A 24,172-nucleotide genomic window follows, 5' to 3' on the forward strand; every position below is an offset into this window, starting at 1 on the left:
AAATTAAACATACATTTGAGCAACCATTCCAACTATATCACTAGGGACTTATTCTAGCTGTGCTGAACTTGGCTAGTTCCCGAGTGAGACCATCAGTATGAAAACAGTAAGGAAGCAGGAGGTTGATGCTCTGTACATCGACAAATCACTTCTCCCCTCAATTTGTGGATAACTTGGCAAGATAAAAAAATACCACAGATGCAAAGAAACTACCAGGATTAGAAGAAAACCATTCCTCATTTCTTGTGGAGCAAGGCATTGGCCAAGAGCTCCTGATGCTGAAATTTAGCTGACCAACTTCAGACAAATTCAGTTCTTTAAAGACATTACAACAAAGAGACTGTGCTCCTATGCTGAAAATTTATGGTGAAAAATGCAAAGAGAAAGTGATTATTTTTAGAAACTACCAGTTGCAGAATATAGTCAACATTAAGGTAGTAACTGATAAGAGGAAAGTTCAAAGTTCACCTGACTCACCCCAAAGCACTCACAATAATTCTTGAGGCATTCTGAGCGCTTGCAATTACATCCTCTGTTATGGTGAAGTTTCATTTCTCCTAGTTTACTTTTCCCAATCTTTGGTAAGAAAGCTTCTGGGTTTCTATCAAGACAGGCCTAAAACAAGAATTGCTAGATTATGACAAGTTCAAAGAAGTGGTTTTAAACACCTGAATGACTGTGACCCAATGTTTAACAAAGAAGTTCTTACTTCCCACTCTCATTATTGGTGGTATGAAGCCCAAGGATAAAGGAGTCTTTCATGACATATGAGAGCAGGAATTTAAAGATTCCAGAACATTAAGCTGACTTGGCTCTACCACAGAAAGCAATTTACATTGTTTCTATGGAATAACATAAATAATCCATCAGCTATTCTCTTGGAGCTTGTTTTCTTTCACTGTTGATACTACTTTCACCAGAAATAAAAAATTATCAGTGAAGAAAAAACCCTTGCATACATAGTTACATACATCTCAGAATTTTGAAACTTGTTTTATTAGTGGCCCAATAGAAAGTCCATTCACTGAAATCAGCATTGGATTGCAACAGCAGATTTTCATTAGGTCCCAAGACCTCGCAATGCCACAGACTACTAAAAGGCAGGTTAAAGGGGTTATATATGTCCTTTATGTACAATATTATGGATAGCACAGGTATGCTTTCATCAGTGACAAACAAGATCTATCACGCTCTACCAGGTGCTATCTACAGCAGTGAAAGGAGTGCTTAGACATCAACAACCCCATCAGCTGAACTACAGACAAGCATCTGATTTTAAAACTGGCTGTTGCATATTGACAGCAAAAAATGCTGTGGCTTGACCGGTTGGATGGGGCAAAGCTCTAACTTTAATTAGATCAATGTCTTGTACAAGACAATTTTATTATTATTATGTGAATGATACAAAAAGAGTTCTGAAGAGTTGTTTACAAGCAGCAGAAAGCCATTAATATATCCTTAAAGCATCAGCAGTAGAATAAGACTTTTCATTATCACTTTAAAACTTAGATAACATAACATGCATATGAGATTAAATTATTGCTCAGATTGTGCGGTTTGATATACACACAAAAATTAGGCCACATGTTGTTCTCTATTCTACTAATAAAATCAGTCTCCAAATGTAGAAGCAACCTGCTTCTCACTAGTGCAGGGTTCAGTGTCACTGTCATGAGAGCCAACTTGGCATCGCTGCATGGGTCAGCCAGAAAGACTAACACAGACAACTGCAGAAGATCTGTCAATGAGAGTAATAATTTAGATAGTAATAATCTGTTTTCCTTTAACTACTGTCTGACTTTGGGATACAAAAAATTTTCCTTCAAGTGAAAAAATCTTCTAAAATTAAATTCGGGTTTGAATACTTCTTTCTAAGAATAAGAGTTATCATTCAGTTAACCCATCACTAGTTTTAATTCAAAGTATCAGAAGGTCCATAAAAGGAAGGAAAGAAGAATAATACAGAAACAACACTTAGCTTTATTTAGATTAAAGATAACATATTCCAAATACTATAACTAGTGGAAAAAACCAATACTGCTGTATTTTCATACATGAAGCTGATACTAATGTGTACTATACTTTTTTTTCTTTTTTTTACCTTAATGGCTTTCGATCGCTCAGTTTCATGAAGTTGATTGTTGTAACAATTATTGCAGTTGCAGTTGTTGCAAAAATCACTATTGGCAAAGCAATCACAATATCTATGATTAACACGTAAAATAACATAAGAAATGAAAAGAGTAACTGGTTTAAGAGTAAATTTTTTAATTAAATCCTACTTCTAGGCAGAATTTCCTGTTTCTACTCATAAATGTTTCTTCCTCTCTAATTTAATCACATCCTAACCTAGACAAAGAGCTTCTCTCTCTTTCTTACATTTTGTAAAATACATCCAGTCCATCAATGACTCAAATCAAAAATGTGTATACATCTCTGTGCATATTGATTATATATGTAAGCAGCAGCAAGACAGAGAAATTATATTTTAGTATACAGCATTTGCATTCTACATAGGATTTTCCAGATAGGATCTGAACAATTCTTCTAGCTTCTTTTTATTTTTCATACTTTGGATTATATTCAGTCACCTACACCTCTGCATCAAAATTCCAGCTTGTGTGACACTAGTTTACAACAACTGTGGATCTTTTTAACTCCATAACAGACGAGCAATTTTTGACATGTATGTATGGTTCATTTTAAACAAAATTTCTTGTATGTTTGTCTTTTCATCTATACACTGTTATTAGCATTTTATTAAATATTGATAAATGATTACTTACAATTTAAGACACTGAGATTTTGCACAGTTACACGGTTTCTTAGGCTTTATAATCCCTGAACCAAAAGGCAAGCTACACAGGTTGAAAAAAGAAAAAACATCAGAAGAAAATATGCAAATACAACTAAAATGAAAACTAATTATTCTATAGTTTTGAAACAATAAATACTGATTTTAATTTTTTGCGCTACTTAATAAGTGTTGCCTTACAGCATGCATGAGAAAAAGGATAAGCAATGTGTAATCTCCCTCTACCCACCAGCTGTCACCTACTTGCGACAGGTCTGCCCTTAGTCATATAACCTGGTAAGGGCTGTGCAGCTACAAAGCACTCTCACCTTTCACACCGGGGTTGCAGCTGCCTCTTCCTTAAAAATGATCTACAATTAAATATAATTAAAATAATTCCATTAGTGTTAGAAATACAGGCTAAACACCTACTAATTTGATTTGGAAATATATCAATTAACTCCAAAAATTAAATGCTTTTTCAGGCAAACTGACAGCACAGTTGCATTGATCCTAAGAAAACCTGAAACCACACTACGTAGTTTTGACTACCAGCAACTGGCATCATGATACCAAGATACATACACAATGTGTTCTTACCGAACAGCATTTTTGTTACAAGAGAGAAGCAGCTATGCAACACGAAAATGTCTAGGAGTCATTGCCAGTTTAAAATTCAGAAGTCATCATGGATGTAAGATATTCCACGCATCTTACCCCTCTGAGGTCATTCTCACTGGCCTGTGCAGATTTGATTGTAGATGGAACGTGGCAGCACTAGCTGCTGGTTGTAACGGTCCACTTTCACACTGTCCAAGACAAAATGGATATGTCCTGTTTATGTTAACTTCTAAAAAATACTCTTGTAAGTTAACAGATAAAAAGTAACAAAGAAAATGTTTCAGGATAATTTAATTACTAAGGTTACTGATAAAAACTCACGGAAGTAGAAAGTGAGAAATGAAAATGACATGCATCTTTTCTTGGAAACCGTTCAGTATGTCAGGAATCTCATTTCTCCCAGTACAAAGAACCAAGAACAGCTTTCAGTGTTGCAGTGTTGGCACACTATTTTCAATTTACTGATCATTCCAGATTCAGTTGCTTTTAATTCCAGTAGTCAGTTGAAACTGGTTAGTGACTTCATGATTTAAATATCTGCAATATCACATCTGATTTGTTGAAGTCTAAGCAAAATTTTAGAAAAAGAATCAGTCCACAGGCCAAGAAAACACACTGCAGATCTGTTGTCTCTTCAGACACATGATTAATAAGGGCCTGGTTTTCAAGAGAGACAAGGGAATAACAATTAGGATTACACTGATATTACCAGTAATGGAAGGACAGTGAATAATTGTAAACCACTGTTATTGTAACAGGTGATGAATCTAGGTGACCATAAAGAAGAGGAAAATGAATATATTTAAAGCAAGAGAAGAAATCTAGGAAACAACTAATTTGGGATAAAGTTAGAGAAGAATTACAAGCCTGTCTACCTCACTGCTCCAGAATGTTTAGGCACCAATTTGCAGATACACTGCCTCTAGAGATGAAAGACTCCCTAGGTTGTTGTTTGATCTCACCCTTGGGTATTTTCTTCCTTTTTTTATCACAGTGGCTGCTATCCACAAACCATTTGCTGTGTTTGTACCCACATGACATATGCACTTCACACAAATCAGAAGTTAACTATAAAAAATTTGCAGTGATTTTTACTACCAACTCTGTTGGAAGTAACACATAAGACAACAAGCATCTACAGATTTTTAGTCTTCTGTTCAATTTTCATCCAAAAAAGAAAAAATCAACAACATTTATAAAGACTTAATGACTGTTAAATCCTAATCAAGAGAAAAAGGTGGAAAAAAAAATCCTACTGGGGGAAAATATACTGCTTCTTATGGTAAAAATCAGTGTGCTCTCCTTCACCCCAGAAAAATCTTAAAATGGTTCTCACAATAACATAATCTATATATTACCAAATTCAAGGTTTCAAAACTGGAATATATTTTTCTTATGGAAATCTGTATCTTTAATTTTGGTATTACTTCTAGAAGATGTTGAAATCAGAAACCTTTATATGCATAAAGTATACTAAGTGCAGAACTAATCTGTCCAAACTAGCTAAATTGTTACTTCCCCGCATAGAATTAACAACCCATTTTAAGAAAAGGAAAAAGAGCGTATATTGTACTTAACAAGTTTAAAGGCTAAAGCTTCTTTACCTCTTGTTCATTCAGAACCGGTTCACCTGGAACAGGCAAAAACTGCTCCAGTACAGCTGTTACAGGGTTGTCCACATCTGAAAAGGCAACATTTACCTGAAGACAGCAGAACTACTCACAATATATAAAGTTTAATTTATCCATAAGTATTTATTGAATTAAGCATACAGGCAAACTGGTATCTTAATTTGCTAATAAAAAAATCACCTGGGGCTGGCTGTCCTCTGTCAGCACTTTCTCCTACAATTCAGTTTTTAATTCAGGCTTACTCTGCAGTAAATAGTGTCAATGAAGTACCTAGAAGTTTTCTCTCTAGAAATGTTTTTCTCATTGCAAAATAAGAATAAAAACCTGAATACACAAAAATACCCATAAGAGAAGAACCCACCACCAATTTGTCAGCTAGGAATTTGAACATAGATTGTTTACTCTAAGACATCAAGGACAGTCAAATTCAAATGCCATAGACTTAAAATATTTTGCTAAAATATGAAAACTGTGAGAAACAACTAAATCTATTTGTCCCGAGTTCTTAGTTTACAAATTTCCAGAGTTCTGAGAGCACATTTGGAATGGAAGTCTTTAGCTTATGAAAAAAGTTACTAAAAACCATGGAGAAAACAATAGGTGTAAGAGTAAGTGTAAGTCCTGGTAAAGAACTGCACATAAATACATGAGCATCCTAGCCTACGTAAAAAAAAGTAAACATCAGTCACAGTAAGATTACAAGATAAATCTTATACCTGTACTTACTTACTTCACATCTAAAAAAAAGGAAAAAAGAAAAAAAGAAAAGAAAAAAAAAAAAAGGAGCCAACAGACAGCTTAATTAAAAAGTGGAAGAGATTAGTCACTACAAACTTTTAGATGTAATTTCTGGACCTAATTCTTTTACTTCCTATGAAAGACAAGTAAAACAGAAAAAAGCTCAAGCAAATAACTAAAAAAGATATGTTAGCACACTTTTCCTCAGCCTTTTTTCCCCTGCTATTACAGTGAAGGAATGAGAATTTGAATTTTATAAAGGAACATGGCCTTTAACTTGAATGTGCCTGGTTTACTCTTCTGATGGCTTCTGACAAATACAAGTAAACAGGCTCCATAGCTGGAGCACCTGCTGAGAGATGCTCACACTCAGCACCTATTGGTATTGAGAGCAATACCTGTGTTTGCATGGTGCCTAATATTAAAAGGCTTTGCTTTCACATTGCCATCAAAATTCACCACTGTAATAAAATTATAATAATAAATAACAAAAAAAAAAGTTAATAATGTTTTTGAGGAAGCTATAGTTAGGTAAAGATTTATTTAAATTAAACTACACTTGAATACTTAGTTGCTGCTCAGATGAAAATGTTTTACTCCATCTAAATAGCATTAACTTTAGGGCCTCAGAAACCACTTTAAAAACTGATGACATTTCAAGTTCACATAATAATGTAAGTATTCGTGAGACATTCTGAATCCCAAGGCTAAAGCACACCCATTGCCCTCACGGCTGCTCTTCATTTCTAGAGACACAGTGACACCTGGTGGTAAGATGGGGTAAATGCAAATGGATGCGGGTGCTTAAGCTAAATGTGCTTTAAATGTATGGAAATTAATCTGTGTATAGAGTTTCAATAAATTCATCATATCCATTACATCATTCTTATTATACCGAAGCGCCTAGCAATTTTTCAGTTATAAAATAAAGTAAAATGATAACTGGTATTAGCTACATCAGCTTCGGCTCATCTCCCCGTGTTGCTGTTTAAGAACAAAAACACGTGGAGTTGCATGTTAACAATCTGTGATACACTATCTGACAGACTAGAGACAATTTTCGGGTTTATTGTACCTGATTGAAGATAATTACGTTGGTCATGGTGATGAACAGGTTTTAGTTCTTGTGTACCACAACTATTTACATGGAGTATTTTAGTACCTCCTTCCAACTGACAGATAACCTGCAATGAAAACTAATGATTAGCTTTCATCTAAGAAACTGTAATTCTAAGCACATAGATATAAAGGTTTTCATAAGAGTACCACCTGTCTTATAAAGCGTTATAATCACAGACTGGAATCTCTCAAACAAATGGATCATTACGCATTTAGACGTTTGCTTTTTGACCCTTAATTTTAATTAATTTTGGAAGCAGCTATTGAGATCTAAAAAAAGTAGCTCCTCAGCCTAGGTGATATGGATTCCTGATTCTCTAAATTTCTCCATGAGGCTTTGTAGAGCATATACTAGCTATTTACTAGTGTGCTGGCTTCAGATTCAGTTCCCTAACCAGAATATGTCATTGTACATGTTTCATTTTATTTATTTAGCTGTGATTTTAAATCAAGACTTCTCCTCTGGATGAAGAAAGGGACTGACTTATTATTCTTGATACCGCACTTACTAAATGGGACTTCCTGCTGCTAGTGTGGTACAAATAATTTAATTTTCTCTAGCGTATAATTTTGTTGTCAATTACAGGATATAATTACCATAGGATTGGAATCATTTCTCTGTGAACATCTGGATTCCTCTGCTACATTGTGCAACGCCACTACCTTGCAGCCAGACTCACCAACATTTGGACTCTGAAAAATTGCTCTGTCTTGGTGATTCTCGATAACATTACTAACTGCCTCTCTTACCTCAGCCTGAAATGTAAGTTTTAAATCTTAACAGGCATGCTTTAAAATCTACTTTAAATTCCAAGCAAATGCAACAAATTAAAATATTCATCTGTATAAATCATATTATATTCTAAAGCAAGCATTGTTTTCAAATGTAATACTGAGAACAGTTAATTTACTTGACAATAGCAGCAAGATTTTTGCTTATATATCAAGTAAAAATATTCCTGAAGAATAACAATGAACAGTAACATACTTCACAGTAACAATGGTGTTCAGTGTCTCCAACATCATGAAGCATCAACTCATTTCTAAATTGCCTTGGAGAAGTTAGGCAACAGTCACAGCAAATTATGCAAACCAAGAATTAATCCTGAAATATATAAATTGGCTGGGGATCATTGGGATTTAATCTAAGTAAGAAGTACTCATCTGAGACCAGACTGCAAATCCAGTTATAACTATAAATCAGATTGTTCCAAAATAAATTTTTGTTATGGTGATCAACTAGTGTGTGTCATAGCACTCCATCACAGATGTGGTGCCGCTTGCATTTGTTGAAAACCGATTTACCACCTGTCTTGCTGATCCTTTAACTTATTACAGTGTCATCTTTGCATAAGTCACACTTCCAGATGAAGCTTTGCCCTCTCAGTACACACTTTAAAACACCTAATGGATAACCTTGAAAAACCTGGCTACAAAATCCCAGTAATTTTCAGACATCTCCCTTTCACGAAATACCTCAATTTCTATAGTTAGTCTAGTACACATCTAGGAAATTATATTTGAAAAATTGAAGCATTTTAAGAGAATCATTAAGTTGCAAAAAACATCTCTCCATTGAAGGAAGGCTAATGTTAAAGCCAGATTTTCAGCCTCAGCTCTGTTCCTTTATATACACTGCACGTGGGTAACAGCTAAAATGCATATCTGCCGTTTGAGGGTATGTGGCAGAGTCCCACTGGGCAGTTTGTGTTCAGGTGGCCTTAGGAGAAGCTCCCTCCCTAACTGGCCTGAAATGGAACCAGAATGTGCAGGTGGCAAACAGGAGCCACCTAGACTTGAGCCAATAGGAACAGAAACAGGAGAAAAATCCAGATGCTAATTTTCCTTCCTCCACAATGTAGCAGCATAGGAAATCTACAAAGCAACACTTTTCTTTCTCTCTTTTTTGGAGCAGATCAGATAGGACAGTGTTTGAAAGAACCTTTCACCCTCTAGCACTCAGAATAAAACTCATTTTAGACATTCAACACTCACACAGATTCTTCCAATAATAATAAAATCTTGTATGCATACTTACTGCTTTGTCATAGACAGAAGCACTAGTCTGAGGTAGGCCACAGGCACCACTGGAAGATTCTAGTACATAAAATAAAGCATGTTTTATTTACAAAAGATCAAGTGTTCTATATCAAGAACTCCTTTACAGCATCATTAGAAGAGATTTTGATGTCACTACAGCATTACATTCTGGTGAAAAAAATGTTTCACATTCTTTTCTAACAGACTTGCTGGAAAAAACAAACTTCAGTTTGCGTCTTTTTGATATCTTTAAAAGGTTTATGGTGCCCATTTGGTAAAATTCGGTTAGCTTCAAAATAAACTGCCTTGTAAGATGAAATCCAGCAGTCAGGGTAACCCTGAGCAGGACTGTGAACAGGTTATGGGCAGAACACAACTGTTCATGTGCTTACTGTCATCAGCAGTACCAGTGCAAACCACCTAACTTTCATAACCTGTGGTCAAACTTTGAAGTGAAATAAAAACATGGTTAAACTAAAAAAAAAAAAAAATAAAAAAAAATTAATTGTGCTGCAAAGAGTATCTTCTTCACAGTCCCCTGAAGGAATCTGGAGATGGTACGAGAAGAAAGGAAACTCAAAAGTAAGACTGAACTATGTGACTGAAGCAACATGAACATACTTGAACAGAGGTCCATTCTCCTTTCAAACATTGTTAGTTACATTAACATTATCAAAAAAGGCTCACACTGCAATTTGCCAAATCCAGAATATTTTTTTTTAGCTATTTAACACCTTCCCTTATAAGAGGAGACAAAAAAAAAAAAATCCCCCTCAATTACTTGGGGCGCTTACATTTAAGCAATTTGACACGTTTTGTAACTGTATAGTACTGTTTTGGATTCCTTTAAATTGATCATAACAAATAGATTCATTCTCACCTGCAACTGGAAGTGTGAATGACCTGAATACCTGAAGAAAGAATGTTTTATTTACAACTATTTTATGCATTAAACTATTCACTTTTTAAAAGCCAAATAAATAAAGAAAAAACTGACCTAAAGTAACCTTGAAAATTGGGTTATTTACAGTTTCATACAATGACATAATTAAGCACAGAAATGCTGCAGCCTATTCAGCATTACCAGACGCTGTTATCTACCTTGAACAATATTTCTGCTTTTTCTGCTCAACATGTACCTGTTGTTCAGATCTAATGCATTTACAACTATAACAGCTTCATATTTAATACCTACATTTATATTTTCAAAACCAAACCAAATGAATGGAAAATGGAGCAAAACCAAAAACCAATTAATTTGTAGTTTCAAATGAGAATTAAGATTGATTTAGCTAGACAACCTGCTCTCACTGTGCACTGTTCTTCCTCTTAATATAGACAGCAGTTTAGGAGGGTAAACAACAATCCGCTTTACTTCAATATAACCTGATTGGAATTTTGTTCTAATACCTTCAAGAAACAGGGTAGATTAAAGAAACATGCAAATTTAGTGCAATAAACTGTAAGGACACTAGGAAGAGAGCTGGTCAGCAATATTTTTTTCTAAATCTCATTTTTATCTCCCTGTACAGAGACTAACAAATTTTCATTATCTTCAACTGCACTTTGAATAAAGCAATTGTTACACCTTAATCACATCTTTATCTTCTAGAGCCTTTTGCATCTTATTAATGGTTCAAAAGACTGACAGTTAAAATTCTTAAAGAACTACTGGTAATATTGAACATGTGTGTAAACAACTTTCCAAGCCAGAGATACTTTTAAACTATAACCGTAACCTGAAATCAGAAAGAAAACCAAAACACCTAAAGTAATTGTCACAGTAGACCTCAAGCATTTCAGGATGAGATGCCAGTGGGAAACACACTGGGCTGGGTAGTGTCAGCAGTGATTTCTGTGACAGAAGGTTTCCTGCGCAGACAGCCCCCCAGCTGCCCCCTGGGTTCAGCCTGGCACCTCAGTGGGATACTACAAAGGGAAATCAGACCTTGTTTTCAACCAAGTGATTTTTTGTGAGTTCTGGGGGCTTTTAAAAAATTATTTTAGTTTTTGTATCTGAGAACAGCATGGTTTATCAAAAAATTCAACTGTTATGCTTACTTACTTCAACATAGCTTCTCAAAGGAAACCTCAGTGCCCCTCTAGAAACAGCCACAGTGTAAACTTAAAATTTCAAGATTTCTTCCCCGATATTCTACATCCATAAACAAAGAAGCAAGGACACATAAGTATTCTACATATGAATAGTCTGCATTAAGCAGATGGATTTGGTCCTGTGAGCATCACAAGAAATGTTATGCTGTGTACTTTTCTAGATAGTAAGTGATCCAACACAGAAAACATAACTTCAAACTGTACAGAAAAAGCTGCCAAACGTACTAAGCAATAGGAAACCCTTCTCTCCTACACAACTACTTTTGCCATGAAGATTTAACCATACAGGCTACAGTTTACTGCTGTGAATAAATAACTTTTTAACTCCTTTTGACTAAAAAAAAAATATGATTACAAGTATGTCACCTGTGGAACTAAAGAACAAAAGTTAACATCCTATTTTTATGTACTTTGCACAATTATCTAATAGTTGCTAATACAAATGGTAATATTTAAAAACATAGTGGGTATATTTTTGACATGGTAAGATTTTTGTTAATGATCAAAATAACTACCCAGCTATTTATAAATATGGCTTATAACATGGACAAAAAAGAACAGCAGTCAGAACCATATGTTCACACTGCATGCTATTTCTGGCAACGTACAACATTTATTTCTGTTTGCTACTAAGTTTTTTCTAGTATAAAATTTATGACATAACTTTAAACGTTATGTGAATCCCATGGAAATGTTATGTGGCAATTCCCCACGTTTAAGTCACAATATATAAAAATTTCTGTTTCACTTAATCTTACTGGTACTGTTCTGACATTTTGATTGACTGTTCCTTCTGGAGAGAAAACGCTTGACGTTGGACCACTGCAATTTTCAAGCTGCATTGCTACAGAAGAAAGGAAGTGGACACCATCTGAAGGCAGATAAGGCGAATGCATGTGATAAGCTTCTTCTGGAAAACCTAATTCCTTGTATTGTTCAAAATCTTCACCATTGCAGCTGTTTCCATGTGGGTGGGGTTCCAGTTTTGCTATGGTATTTCGCTTGTCAATGGTAAATGGATACTTGAAGTGATCTAACGAAGTCTCTTCTGCTTTTACAGTGCATAAACGATTGTCTTGCCTAGAGAGCAATCCTCCTTCATTGGGATTATTAATTACTGCAGTTTCCAGATTGAAGTTTTCAGAACAAACAGGTCTATTTTGATTAAATGTTTCAGTTACAAGACCGCTATCTATTACTGATCCTGTATCAAGCAATATCTGATTCTCCATAGTCGTGGACCGTCAACTGCTTTGTATTTACTTTTTTCATTGAAGATAAATAAATTCTCTGTTTCGCTATTCTTCCGAATAGTTTCTCTATCTAGAAGTGAATGAAATAGTCTTAGCCAAACACGTATCTATAAAACTCAAGTTTAACCCAACTAACATCTAACTATGAAACTTAAAAACATAATGCTGGAAGAGGTTGCTGGGGTTCTGAATCTAGCTTATAGAAAACACAGGCCACCATGCCAACACAAAACTAGCTGCTTTTACCTTAAGAACACATTATTTGTTAACTCTTAATAATGTTAACAGCATCCAGACTTCCGAAGTTTTGCTGTTCGGCCTTAGTAGTCAAAAAAAAGCAATCAAATTTGACGTAGTACACTTATTAGGCAGCTATAATTACACTGTTTGAAGTTTGTGTCAGCAAGTAGCACGTTAAGACTGAACCTTATCTGTACTTTCCACATCGCTGCTGCCAGTTACCAACCACACAAGCCAAAGCACCTCTACCCACACGATCACCAGGCCAGCATTGAAAAGACATAAGCCAAGATGCACCTGCGCTGCCATCACTATTATTTCTGCACTTAGAGTAAGGCAATGTGGGGAGGGCCAAGCGACCCGTGTCCCCCTGACTGGACTGGGAACCATCAAGGGCCAAGCGACCTGCACCCCCCTGACAGGACTGGGAACCATCGAGGGCCGAGCACGCCTCATCCCCCTGACTGGACTGGGAACCATTAAGGGCCGAGCACCGCTCATCCGCCTGACTGGACTGGGAGCCATCGAGGGCCGAGCACCCCTCATCCCCCTGAGTGGACGCGAAACCATCGAGGGCCCAGCAACCCACGTCCCCCTGACTTGTCTGGGAACCGCTACCGGCTCTGAAGCGCCGCGGGGCAAGGTAGGGAGACCCCCCTGCCTCGGAGCTCGGCCCACCCCCCCACCCCCCACCCGCTTTCCCGGGCAGGGGCAGGCGGCCAGGCCGCACCTGCAGCCCGCGCCCCCTCCCTCAGGCGCCGCCGCGGCCGTTGGCGCTGGGAGCGCGCCAGAGCGCCGCCCGCCCCGCTCCCCCTCCCCGCCCCCGGCAGCCTGGGCGCCGCCGCGCTTCTCCCCTCGGTTTGTGTGTCAAGTATAATTTCCCCTTGGAAATCACCTCGTGTTACAAAGAGGCAAAGATTAACCCGGTCCCTGGCACTGACTAAGGGGCGATTTGTTACAAGCCGTGTGGAAGAGCGGTAAGGCCGCAGCTAGAGGGCCGTGGGCGGTTCGGGGGTCCCCAGCACAAGGGGCACAAGGAACCACCGGAGGGGGTCCAGCAAAAGGCCGTGGCGATGAGGAAGGGCCGTGGAGACGATGAAGGAAGGGCCTGAAGCACATCTCCTGTGAGGAAAGGAGGCCTGTTGAGCCTGGAGCCATAAAGTGGAAGGGAAAATGCAAAGGAGACGGAGCCTGGCTCTTTCCAAAACTAGTCCCCAGTTTTAATGCCATTTCAAAGGAGTTTCCAGGTACTGGGAATCTTCAGATAAAGCAAATAACATTATAACAACGTTAACTTTCTGTGCCCACACTAGTTCTCCACTGCCTTACCATTCACGTTCTATGGGTTATTCACTGTAAATATCAAACCAGCGCTACCCCACTAGCTTGCAGACGGTATCCCAGCAGTTATTTGGATCTCAGGAATAAAGCTCATCTAAAGCAAACCCTAAGTTGTTTCTTCTTTCTACTGAACCTGAAAAAGAAAAATTCTTCATTATCACATTCCTTATTAACTAGCAAGACATATATAAAACACTGCTAAAATAAACCGAATAGTCTGCTGCTGCCATTCCTAACTGGATTTAATAGCAATGATTTCACAAGTCCAGAAACAGCAGCAAGGGAGATGGGAAGAAGATACAAAAGATATTAAACATTGTACTAAAGTAGTGGTAATTGTGAAATTTTATTTTATTTTTTGAAATCACAGAAGAGGGTAGAAAATAGAGACAAACTGTTGAATGTAAATAACCAACCATAGATGCAGAGTAATTGAACAAGATTTTAAAAAAATATCTAGCTTAAATTAATATCTTTTATATGAGAAAACAATTGGTACAAGGGCTGAATTAGAACCACAATTTTCAGTCAGACACACACTTCCTTAGTCCCTCAAAAAAACCCAAGCCTTAAAAGAATATTTAGTTTGGAATGGTGTTAATGCTGGACAATGGTTGCCTCTAATTTGCCACTGGACAATGGTTGCCACTTAATGCTCTCCTAATTTCTGGCATGAAATAGCTGAGATAAGTAATTTGGAATATGTACACTTGAGGTATTCCATCAGTTCCACACTGCTGTTTATTAAACAGGTCAATTCACCATCATCCAACCTGACTTCTACTACCTACTCGACCCTTCGATCTCTTAAACCAGTAACTAAGTGATTCAAGGTTTTAGTAACGAATTAATAATTTTCCTGGAATATGAACATTTTACCTTGTAATAAAGAACAGTGTACTAGATGGTTCATTCATATCTAGGTAATTTCAGTTACATTACTATGGCTTTTCAGGAAAAAAGCAAGCAGTTTTACTGTATGTACAGAATATTGAATATCAAGATTTAAATTAATTATTTATTAATAACCTACATTCACTGTGGATTTTCAAGATTTACATCCAAAAGGCATATTTTATTTACATGCTGTTGACATTTTAACAAAAATGAAATAAAATCTTATCTGTTTAGTAGTTATGATCTATCCCAAATTAAAAAAGGTACATTTAACACCACAAAAATGTTTAAAACATTTACAATAAAAAACAGCTTTCTGTGCCAATTATACTTACTCTCTAAGAATGTAAAATTGCATTGATAACTGCAGTAACTACAATTAGACTTGAAACACTTAAAACCTGAGAGTCAAATCTAAACATTTTTCGTTCTAAAGAAAATCCTACAAGCCAATATGCCCTAATTAGTTAATTTAAGCACAGACTGGTCAGTGGTCAATAAAAGAAAAACTAAACAGTGCATTATTTCTGCAGCTCCAAAAGAATAGATCAGTATAAAATTGTTGCAGTATGATAAATGACAGGCCTGCCACCTGGAGTAAGGCTTATTTCAAAGTGTTCCTTTCCCACATACCGTACTCTAATCAAATCTGAGTGTCTTTGGCCAATTTCTGTGAGTGCTCCTACATTTATTTAAGCATGCATTTGCTTAAGAATGCATCTGGGATCTTTGAGGTTTCCCCCTTCGAATGTACATACACATGTGTTTTAATAGCTAGATCAGAGTAAAAACAACATGAAGAGGTATAGAAAGTTAGAAATACTGGCCAGAAAACATTCAAAGTTTAATGAGAAGTATTCGATCTACCCCAAAGGACTTTTTAAAATCAGCATAGCTCTGGAGCAGCATTCACTGTATTACTAGACACCATGTACCTTACGTTTAAAAAAAAAAAAATTGCTGTGCTAACAGGTTCACTTTAATGCACTGCAGAATGTAAGAAGTAACCACACCTGTAAAGCCTGGGGAAGAGAAGCATCACGCACAAGGTTACTCTTTGTAGTAGCCATTTTATTTCTGCACTTGGAAACATGCTCCTTTTTGAGTGAAATAGCTCCCCCCCCCCCCAGATCCTTCAGAAACTGTGCTTGACCAAGAGCATCTCCCAAAAGGGGTTTGAGAAGGCCAGGATTTTCCCATTCTGGAGCTATTTTCCACAGCTTTAATAGTTTGCCCCTCTCACACAGATGGTTGGCAATGTAGTAGCGGTCCTTCCAGGCTGAAAGCAGGCAAACTGCAACTCAGCAGCCACCGCAGGCAGCCTTGCTTCATAGACTATCCAACAGGTTGCATTTAACAGAGACCCAGAAACTCAAATGACTGCCAAAACCATTCACCAAAATAAACACATGAGCATCTGTAGCTCTGCAACAAAGTTACTCCTGCATTTGGTAGGGACTCATCTTTGCCATTTAAGATGGGAACATTTCCTTAGAGCTTTAAACCTAACTGCACCATATGGCAACATACTGAAATCTACTTCTGCAACATCAACCTAACAATTTGAAAACTAGATCTTCATTACTACTACTTCACCTCCTTTACCACTAAGACAATGTAAAACCAACTCCCAGCATAAGATTTTTTCCTGGGTTTAGGATCTTTTTTTTTTCTAAGGCACTCTCATGAGCAAGCACACAGGTCCATTTCTTTATGTGGAAATAAAGTCAATGATGTGGGCAAACATGCTTGTAAGTAGTAAGAAAAATGTGATACCTGCTAGTTAGGTGACACCCAATGTAGCACTACCCAATGGTGGTTGTTGGTTTTTCTTAAAAAAATATTCCACTATTTGATATGTTACAGTGTGTTATATCAGGGAATTATTTTTTTTTTTTATGTTTTACAGCAATTACCTTTTAAAAAGCCAAAAGAAGCAATGAAGGTATAACAGCTACAAGTTTTGTCATTCATTGACATAAAGCAGCAGATACATTGAAGAAGATTCTGCTATTAATACATAGCAAATTGAACTTTCTCTAGTATTTGAGTTTAAAGACTGTGTGCTTTATCCCTTTGATTCTGGAATACAAGTAGACTAATTTTAAGTAAAAAAAGAGCAAGCATATACAAATTAAGAGAAAACTGCAGGAGTTACAATATACATGGCTTCATGCAATGATACTATACTTCATCCCTAAAAACATACAAGATTCCAAGTCATCCTTTGTGGAAATGAACTCTTTAAAACTACTGAAAAAAGTATGAAACATTCAATACACTGCTAAGGTTTTCATAGGTGATCAAGATGATGTTGACTTAATTTCTTCGCCAGCTACTGTTTGACAAACCTTGCTCTCATTCACTGTGCAGAAGAGTTCTCATCCCAACAACAGGAGATTGCTTGGTACCAATAAGGCAATTTACTTGGTACAGTTTTTACTAAGGTTAAATAAACCCATGATGTCAACCATTGCTTTTTGGATGTTTTTTCCAAAACGATGAGAATCCTTTAAAAAAAAAACAAAAAACAAAACCAAAGACTTACACTGTCAATCAACAGTTAACTTTTATGCAAAAGGAGGAACCTTTTAACATCTTGTAATTTTAGAGGTTACAGAATTAGGGCACGTATTTCACCATAAAATGAGGAATTTAAACCACAAAAATTTTAATGTTATACACATTAATCCAGTTTTATGCTATTACTAAGTAGTTCTTCATTATGCATTTACTTTCCTACAGACAGAACTGAGATCATCTCCTTTTGAGATCAGATTAATCTATAGCTTTCTGTTACTTTAAAACAGCCGAATTTTGGTACTGTTTTTTTTAATATAAGATTTTGCAAAAGCTAATTTTCAGAAAACAAAAGAATGTTCAGAATGTGTATGACTAATTATGTAGAAGTACTGAAAGAACAGGAAAACATTTTGTATCTGAGCTCCCATCAGACACCTGAATCGTTTGCCACTGAAAAATTATATGAAATACTGAAAATGAAAATTTAATTGTAAACAAACTATGACCTTGTTCTGTTCTTGTATCTGTATTTTAAGTGTCAGATGAATGGAAGTACAAGGAAGAAATTAAGATTACATATATAAATAATTAGCTACATTACAGGACCTACTGCAAAGACCCTACTAATATCAAGGCCATGCACGTGATATTTTCTGTATGGACCTTTGACTTGACTAATAGGTAAAAAACAGGGAAATTTAAAGTACAAGCTAACAGGCACCTGAAGAACAATCTGAACTATGAAAAAAACTAAGTTGTATTTCCTAATCTTTAATGATTAACCAAAGGTACCAAGATCTCTCGGGCAAGTTAAGGTCAAAAGAAGAAAAATAGTTCAGCTATGTAATCCTGAGCAAACTCAGTATGTTTAATAAAGTCATAAAAATCTAAATGGGAAGGATGAATTGAAGCTCACTTAAAGCATGCCTCTGCAATGGCAGGATATTGAATTCATAGCATCTACTACATTCTGATAAATTTTTGATTAATTATGTTTCTCAAGCACAGACTACAATTTATGGGCCAGCTTCTTTCAGTATTATCTAAACCAAGAAGATTTAAAGAACACAGAGCGTACATTTTACAATGTCTTTACAACTGCAGCCAGAGACAAATCAAAGCAAAACTGTAATAACAAAAAGCAGGAGACAGCCATCTTACTGTTTACGGGACAGGTAAGAGTCATTTTACATGAGTTCCAGGGAACTACGCGTGTAAAGATGACCTTGGGCCATATGCTTTCTCTATGCTTGAAAACATAAGTAAAATAGAACGCTGCTTCCTTGGTTTGTAAAGCTATTAAATGTATGGAAGAAGAGGAAAGAAAAAAAAACAAACAAAACCGCGTATGCTGAGAAAAAAAAACCCCACATTATAACTGTATGTTGCAAATCGTACTAAATTTTTTTAGACAATGAGCAGAACAGTTTTATAAAGCAGGTATCAAAAGAGATTTATTAGACCATAGGAAAGGACTGACTCTTACCGTCTCAGAACAAGATATTTTGCTGGAGACATGGAAATGGATGGAATTTTCATCCAAGATAATATAAGAAACACCATAACCATCATCAGCCACCTAGGGGAAGACAGAAGAGAAAAACAAGTTCTAAACCTTTCTTTTTCCTTCCATTTCCGAATTATATGTAATTATGCAATTCTTACCATACACTTTTAAAAATCAGCTGCAATTTCTCCTTGAGCAAAATTTAAGCTCCCACATTTAATGCATCATTTCTGAAGACTGATTCCACTTAAAGAAACAGTTCTAGTCTCATCTGAAGTGCATGGAATTAATGTTTTCTAAATATGCACTAAGTCTGAATAGTGTCTGTAGTATTTCCCAGCTCTAGTATTTTTAAGTAGAATAATTGTTTAAAGACCTTCTTCTATCAAGGTCTGGTCCTAAGCAGCTATACAGCTTCAGTGCTTAAGTAGAAAGGAATAAAATAGTTCAGTTGTATGCTTAAACATCCTGTTTCATGGGATCACTCTGCGGATGTAAACACACACAGGACATAAATATTGAGTAAACAAACCTTGTGTTATGAAAACTTGCCCAAAAGCAAAGTCATCTGACTCTACAGCAAAGATACAATTTTGAAGACCTATAACATGAGCAGAGCTCTGTCTGGTTTCAACATCAGCAGCATTAACTGTCCCAAGCCTCAGTTTGATGTTACATTTAAAGTGTGCGTAGTAAAATGACTGTCCTACTGCCACCCTCCTTCATCTCTTTCTTAGAGGATCACAGCCTTCAAGCTCTTTGCTGCCACTGCTGCTAAGCAGCCCAATAGCAATTTCTCCATTAGTGTTAAAGGGCTATATTCTACAGAATGCTTAAAAAAAAAAACCAACCCAAAACCCAAACTAAACCAAAACCCCAAACCAACAAACACACACACGGAAAGCCTTATGTACTGAATCTCTGGGCTACTTCAGCAAGCCAAAGGACAGTTTTTGTAAGGATACAAGAAATGATGAAAAGAAATGTAAGCAGGGTTATTTGGAAAGGCAGACAACTGAAGGAAGGAAATTAAAGGAATGAAAAAATACTAAGAAGGAGCAGTTAATGTAGCATTAGAACAAAAAAAAAAAAAGGAAAAAAGCATTAGAAATTCCTGCAGCCAAACCCCTATTTTATTGTCAGACCACACCTTTTGGGGGGTTCTACATACAGGCTTTACAATCTGCTGGAGCAAGCCAGTTTTTCATGAATGAGCAACACTGCAATAGCTAGACTTCCTTGATACTGCAATTTAAACTCATTCCAATTTCAATAACTACCAAAAGCTGTATCAGAAACACAAATAAATTAATAGCCACAAAACCCCAACTTCCACTTGACAAACCGGTCAAAATAAACTGTACTTGTCATCCTAATTTCTGTATGGCAAAGAGCAGTGCTGTGATCCCTCTCATTGTTCTTTCGCTGCAAACAGATTAACCTAGTGTATAGCCCCATAAAGTCTGCCTGCCTGATCTTGTTAACAACAATATCATCGTCAATGTTCATGTTCAAATCCCAGTAAAATACTACAGCAAGTAAAATCTCTAACAATACACTAGTTCCTTGAAAAGTTACAGAAGCTGTAGAGCATGCTTTTATTCTTGACTCTAGCCACTGTTCACACTTCGGAAGGCAAGCAGAACACTGTGAGCAGCTTAATTTGGAGGAAAGCACAGACGTTTTTTTAATTAATCAGGAACTATAAAGAACAAGGACAATTACTTTTACAAATCGCAATCTTAAAATCTAGTTTAAGTAATAAGGCATTTGTCACTGTAATAATAGCCTGATGTACACAAGCTCTGGGCACAGGTAATGTGATAAAAGCCCCCACTTTATTAGATTTCTCTGCCATGAAGCCATGTACCACATTTGACAACTGTGTATTTCCTTAAGAATAATTTATTCTTGCAGCGGGATATGAGAAAAAGGAGATATAGATTTTTCTGAGCACATCCACATCATGGGAAAGCATTAGATGCATGCATTTAAAAGCACGTGTTGCACCTCTGATGTGCAACATTAAGGTACTAGAGATTTGAAATTTTTAGACTCTTTTTAAAGAGGTACCTATATTTAGCAAACATACCGGTCCAAACCCTCCACCACAGGATAACATCTCAGGGTTCTTCTTTAGATCAATGTGTTGCTGTGGTGTTTGACTCGTTGACAGCCTCCAAGGCTCTGACAAAACCTTTAGACACGAAAGAGATGCAAACAAGTATAACACACTGTTTAATAACATGCAAACTTTCTCAAAAACTAGCCAAGGTAAGTTAGAAAGCACTCAATAAAGCAATACTAAGGATAACTCCAGTTCCTATTTCAATGGAATAAACAATTAAGAAGGTTAAAAGAAACAGCTAAACTTGTCCTGATATGCAAACCATTAACATATGAGGTCACAACATCAATTCCTCAAAGAGAATAAAGTTCTTCCAATAGAAATGCTATTTCAAAATAGATTAACCTAGTCCATAACGTGGTGAATTTTGCATAACAAGTCTTGTCAACAACAAGATCATTAATGGCCATATTCAAATCCCAGTAAGATACTACATCAAGTTAGAAGCTTGTAAAAATCTCTAACAATGCACTAGTCTCTTGAAAGTCTGCAGAAGCTGTAGAAAGTTGTTTTATTCTTCACTTAGCCACTACTCACATTTAGGGGGGCAAGCAGACAAATGCAAGTAGCTTAATTTGAAGACAAACTGGAACACATTTTTTTATTAATCAGAAAGCATGAACAAGTGCAATATAATTACTTCAATAAACCCCAATTTAAAACCTAGGTTAAGTAATAAAGCATTTGTCACTGTAATAAACAGTGACATTAATGTTGTGCATTAAAAAACAAATTGCAGTATACAGCTCCTTTGACTTGCAGTAACTTAAAAAGAAAGTGATTTTGTTAACAGTGCAAAAAAATTCTTGAGAGAAAACTCACAGGCTCTGTTGTGCTGTCTTGAAAAATATGCAAAAACCACTAACAACCAGTATTTTTTTATAGTTCTGACTATATCTCTCTTATAATGCTTAATAACACGTATTACACTACAAAGCTCACAGAAAGCATTACTGTAGGTATATTATAAAGTGTATACATAAAGCAAAATGAAAGTAATTTGTAATCTACCTGCAGATGTTAGGCAAAGCTAGCTAAACTTTTACATTTTTTCTTAGGAAAACCAGATTTCTACAAGTACACAGGCAGATATCACAAAACACTAAAAAAAGGATTATTTACTGTAATTAACAGTTATCAATAAAAGTCACTTACTTCCTTTAGGAAAGGAGAATCTACAGCAAGGTACTTGGACACAACATAAAGGCAGAACAGATGGCGGTCGATGCCAGCACCAGTCATGGCAAGACGATACAAGTGCTGATGTTTGGCAGCAGCAATTCGAAAGAACTTCAGCTTATTTTCACTCTAACAATTTAAAACAGGTGAAGAAAAATCAGTTAAGTAAACTGGGTTGAGGATGGAGGTGCAGAAACTAATGTACAGCAACGGTTCTCAAGCCTAGAGCACTTAAGACCATGCTCGCAACTAACACCAAATACTAGTATCCTCCATTTTTTTCAGCTTCATGTATTTAACTTCAGGTATTAGCAAGTGTCAGCTATTACCTGCTATAAACAGTGCATAATGAGAACAATGTGATCTAACCCCATAAACAAACATGATTACAACTCTAGTTTACTACATTGTTGTATAGTTTCTAGAGACACTGGTCTTAAAAGGTTTGAAGTGTAAATCTCAACATGATTTAAGAAAAGGTGGAACTGCAACAGCCATTTTAGAAGGCAAACTGACAAAACTGCAAGTATTGGGGTCCATGAACGCTGGTCATTTTTTAAAAGCCTTCTTTATGAGCTCAGGAGTAGGCAATTCCAAAGCGTTGGAAGCACAACAAAAAGGGCTCCTCACAAACAGGGACAAAGACAAAGCAGGGACGTTCAATGCCGCCTTCACCTCTGTCTTTAACACCGATAAATGGCCCTGGGACCCCCAGAGCCCTGCGCTGGAAGACTCTGACTGGGGGGATGATAAACTCCCAGCTGACTCTGAACTGGTTTGAGGCTTGCTGCTGCTGCTGCTGGAGGTACACTATGCTGCTACGGGGCCCGGTGGGATTCACCCCAGGATACTAAAAGAGATGGCAGATGTTATCATGGAACACCTCTCCGTTACTTCTCAGTGGTCTTGGGAATGTGGGGAGGTCCCGGTCAACTAGAAGCTGGCAAATGTTATCCCAGTTTTCAAGAAGGGCAAGAAGGGAGACCCTGGTAACTACAGGCCTGTCAGTCTCACGTCAGTGCCTGACAAAATCATGGAGAAGGTTATTCTGGGAGTTATTGAAAAACAATTGAGAGGCAATTCAGTCACCGGTCACAGCCAGCACCGGTTCATGAGGGGAAAATCAATCCTGTTTAAACTACCTTGATTTCCTTTTATGACAAGGTCACCCACCTGGCTGATGAAGAGAAGCCAGCAGATGTGGGGTTTGGGGGTTTAGCAAAGCTTCCAAGGGTCTTCACAGCATCCTTCTGGACAAACTGCCCAGCACACGGCTGGACAAGTCCATAACGTGCTGGGGGAGCAAGCGGCTGACGGGTCAGGTTCAAAGGGTCATTAACAGATGGGGTTACACCGGCCTGGCAGCCAGTCACCAGCGAGGCTCCCAGGGTCCATTTTGGAGCCAGCGCCCTTGAATGTTTTTGTGGAGGACCTGGACACAGGAGTCAAACATACTTGAAGTAACTTTGCTGATGATCCTAAATGAGGAGGAGCTGTGGACTCCCTCAAGGGTAGAGAGGCCTACGGAGAGACCCGGATAGACAGAGAGCTGGGCAGGCACCAGCCGTACAGAACGTAACAGGAGCAAGTGCCAGGTTCTGCAGCTGGGATGGGGAACCCTGGCTGTCCATGCAACCCAGGGGACGAGAGGCTGGAGGGCAGCCCCAGCGAGGGCACGACTTGTAGGGAGCAGCTGAGGGCATTTGGTTCGTTCAGCTTGGAGAGGGGAAGGCCGAGGGGTGGCCTCATCTCATTGCAGTCTACAACTTGCTCAGGCGGGCGCAGGGGGGTGGGAGGTGCTGGTCTCCCCTCTCTGGTGACCCGTGATGGGAATGGAGGGAATGGAACGAAGCTGTGCCAGGGGAGGTTCAGACTGGACATTAGGAAAAGTTCTTCACTGAAAGTGTGGCTGGCCACTGGAACAGGCTCTCCAGGGAGGTGTTCAGGGCACCGAGCCCGTCTGAGTTCCAGGAGTGTCTGTTTGATGCTCCTAGTCATACGGTTTAGTTTTAGTTAGTCCTGTGAGGAGCAGGGAGTTGGACTTGG

General features: G+C 37.5%; 2 protein-coding genes across 8 annotated transcripts in view; both read right to left on the bottom strand.

The window, feature by feature from the left end:
• TESMIN (testis expressed metallothionein like protein) overlaps positions 1-12,290 on the bottom strand; it is a 79,502-nt gene extending 67,212 nt beyond the window's left edge. The window contains 10 exon segments of the mRNA XM_040608852.1: positions 478-615; positions 2,102-2,247; positions 2,596-2,627; positions 2,787-2,858; positions 3,124-3,165; positions 3,512-3,603; positions 5,020-5,096; positions 6,860-6,968; positions 8,942-9,022; positions 11,817-12,290. Coding sequence (XP_040464786.1) covers positions 478-615; positions 2,102-2,247; positions 2,596-2,627; positions 2,787-2,858; positions 3,124-3,165; positions 3,512-3,603; positions 5,020-5,096; positions 6,860-6,968; positions 8,942-9,022; positions 11,817-12,290 — 1,263 coding nt within the window.
• Positions 12,291-14,219: 1,929 nt separating this feature from the next.
• Positions 14,220-24,172, bottom strand: part of CPT1A (carnitine palmitoyltransferase 1A) — a 45,826-nt gene continuing 35,873 nt past the window's right edge. For all 7 annotated transcript variants that reach the window (XM_040609045.1, XM_040609047.1, XM_040609044.1 and 4 more), the window contains 4 exons: positions 22,103-22,255; positions 20,912-21,016; positions 18,799-18,891; positions 14,220-17,299 (listed from right to left, as the gene is read on the bottom strand). In XM_040609045.1, the coding sequence (XP_040464979.1) occupies positions 17,213-17,299; positions 18,799-18,891; positions 20,912-21,016; positions 22,103-22,255 (438 nt within the window). In that variant the 3' untranslated portion in view covers positions 14,220-17,212. The remainder of the gene's footprint in view (positions 17,300-18,798; positions 18,892-20,911; positions 21,017-22,102; positions 22,256-24,172) is intronic.

The sequence above is a fragment of the Falco naumanni genome, chromosome 10 (assembly GCF_017639655.2).
Source record: "Falco naumanni isolate bFalNau1 chromosome 10, bFalNau1.pat, whole genome shotgun sequence".
In the NCBI taxonomy this organism is placed as follows: domain Eukaryota; kingdom Metazoa; phylum Chordata; class Aves; order Falconiformes; family Falconidae; genus Falco; species Falco naumanni.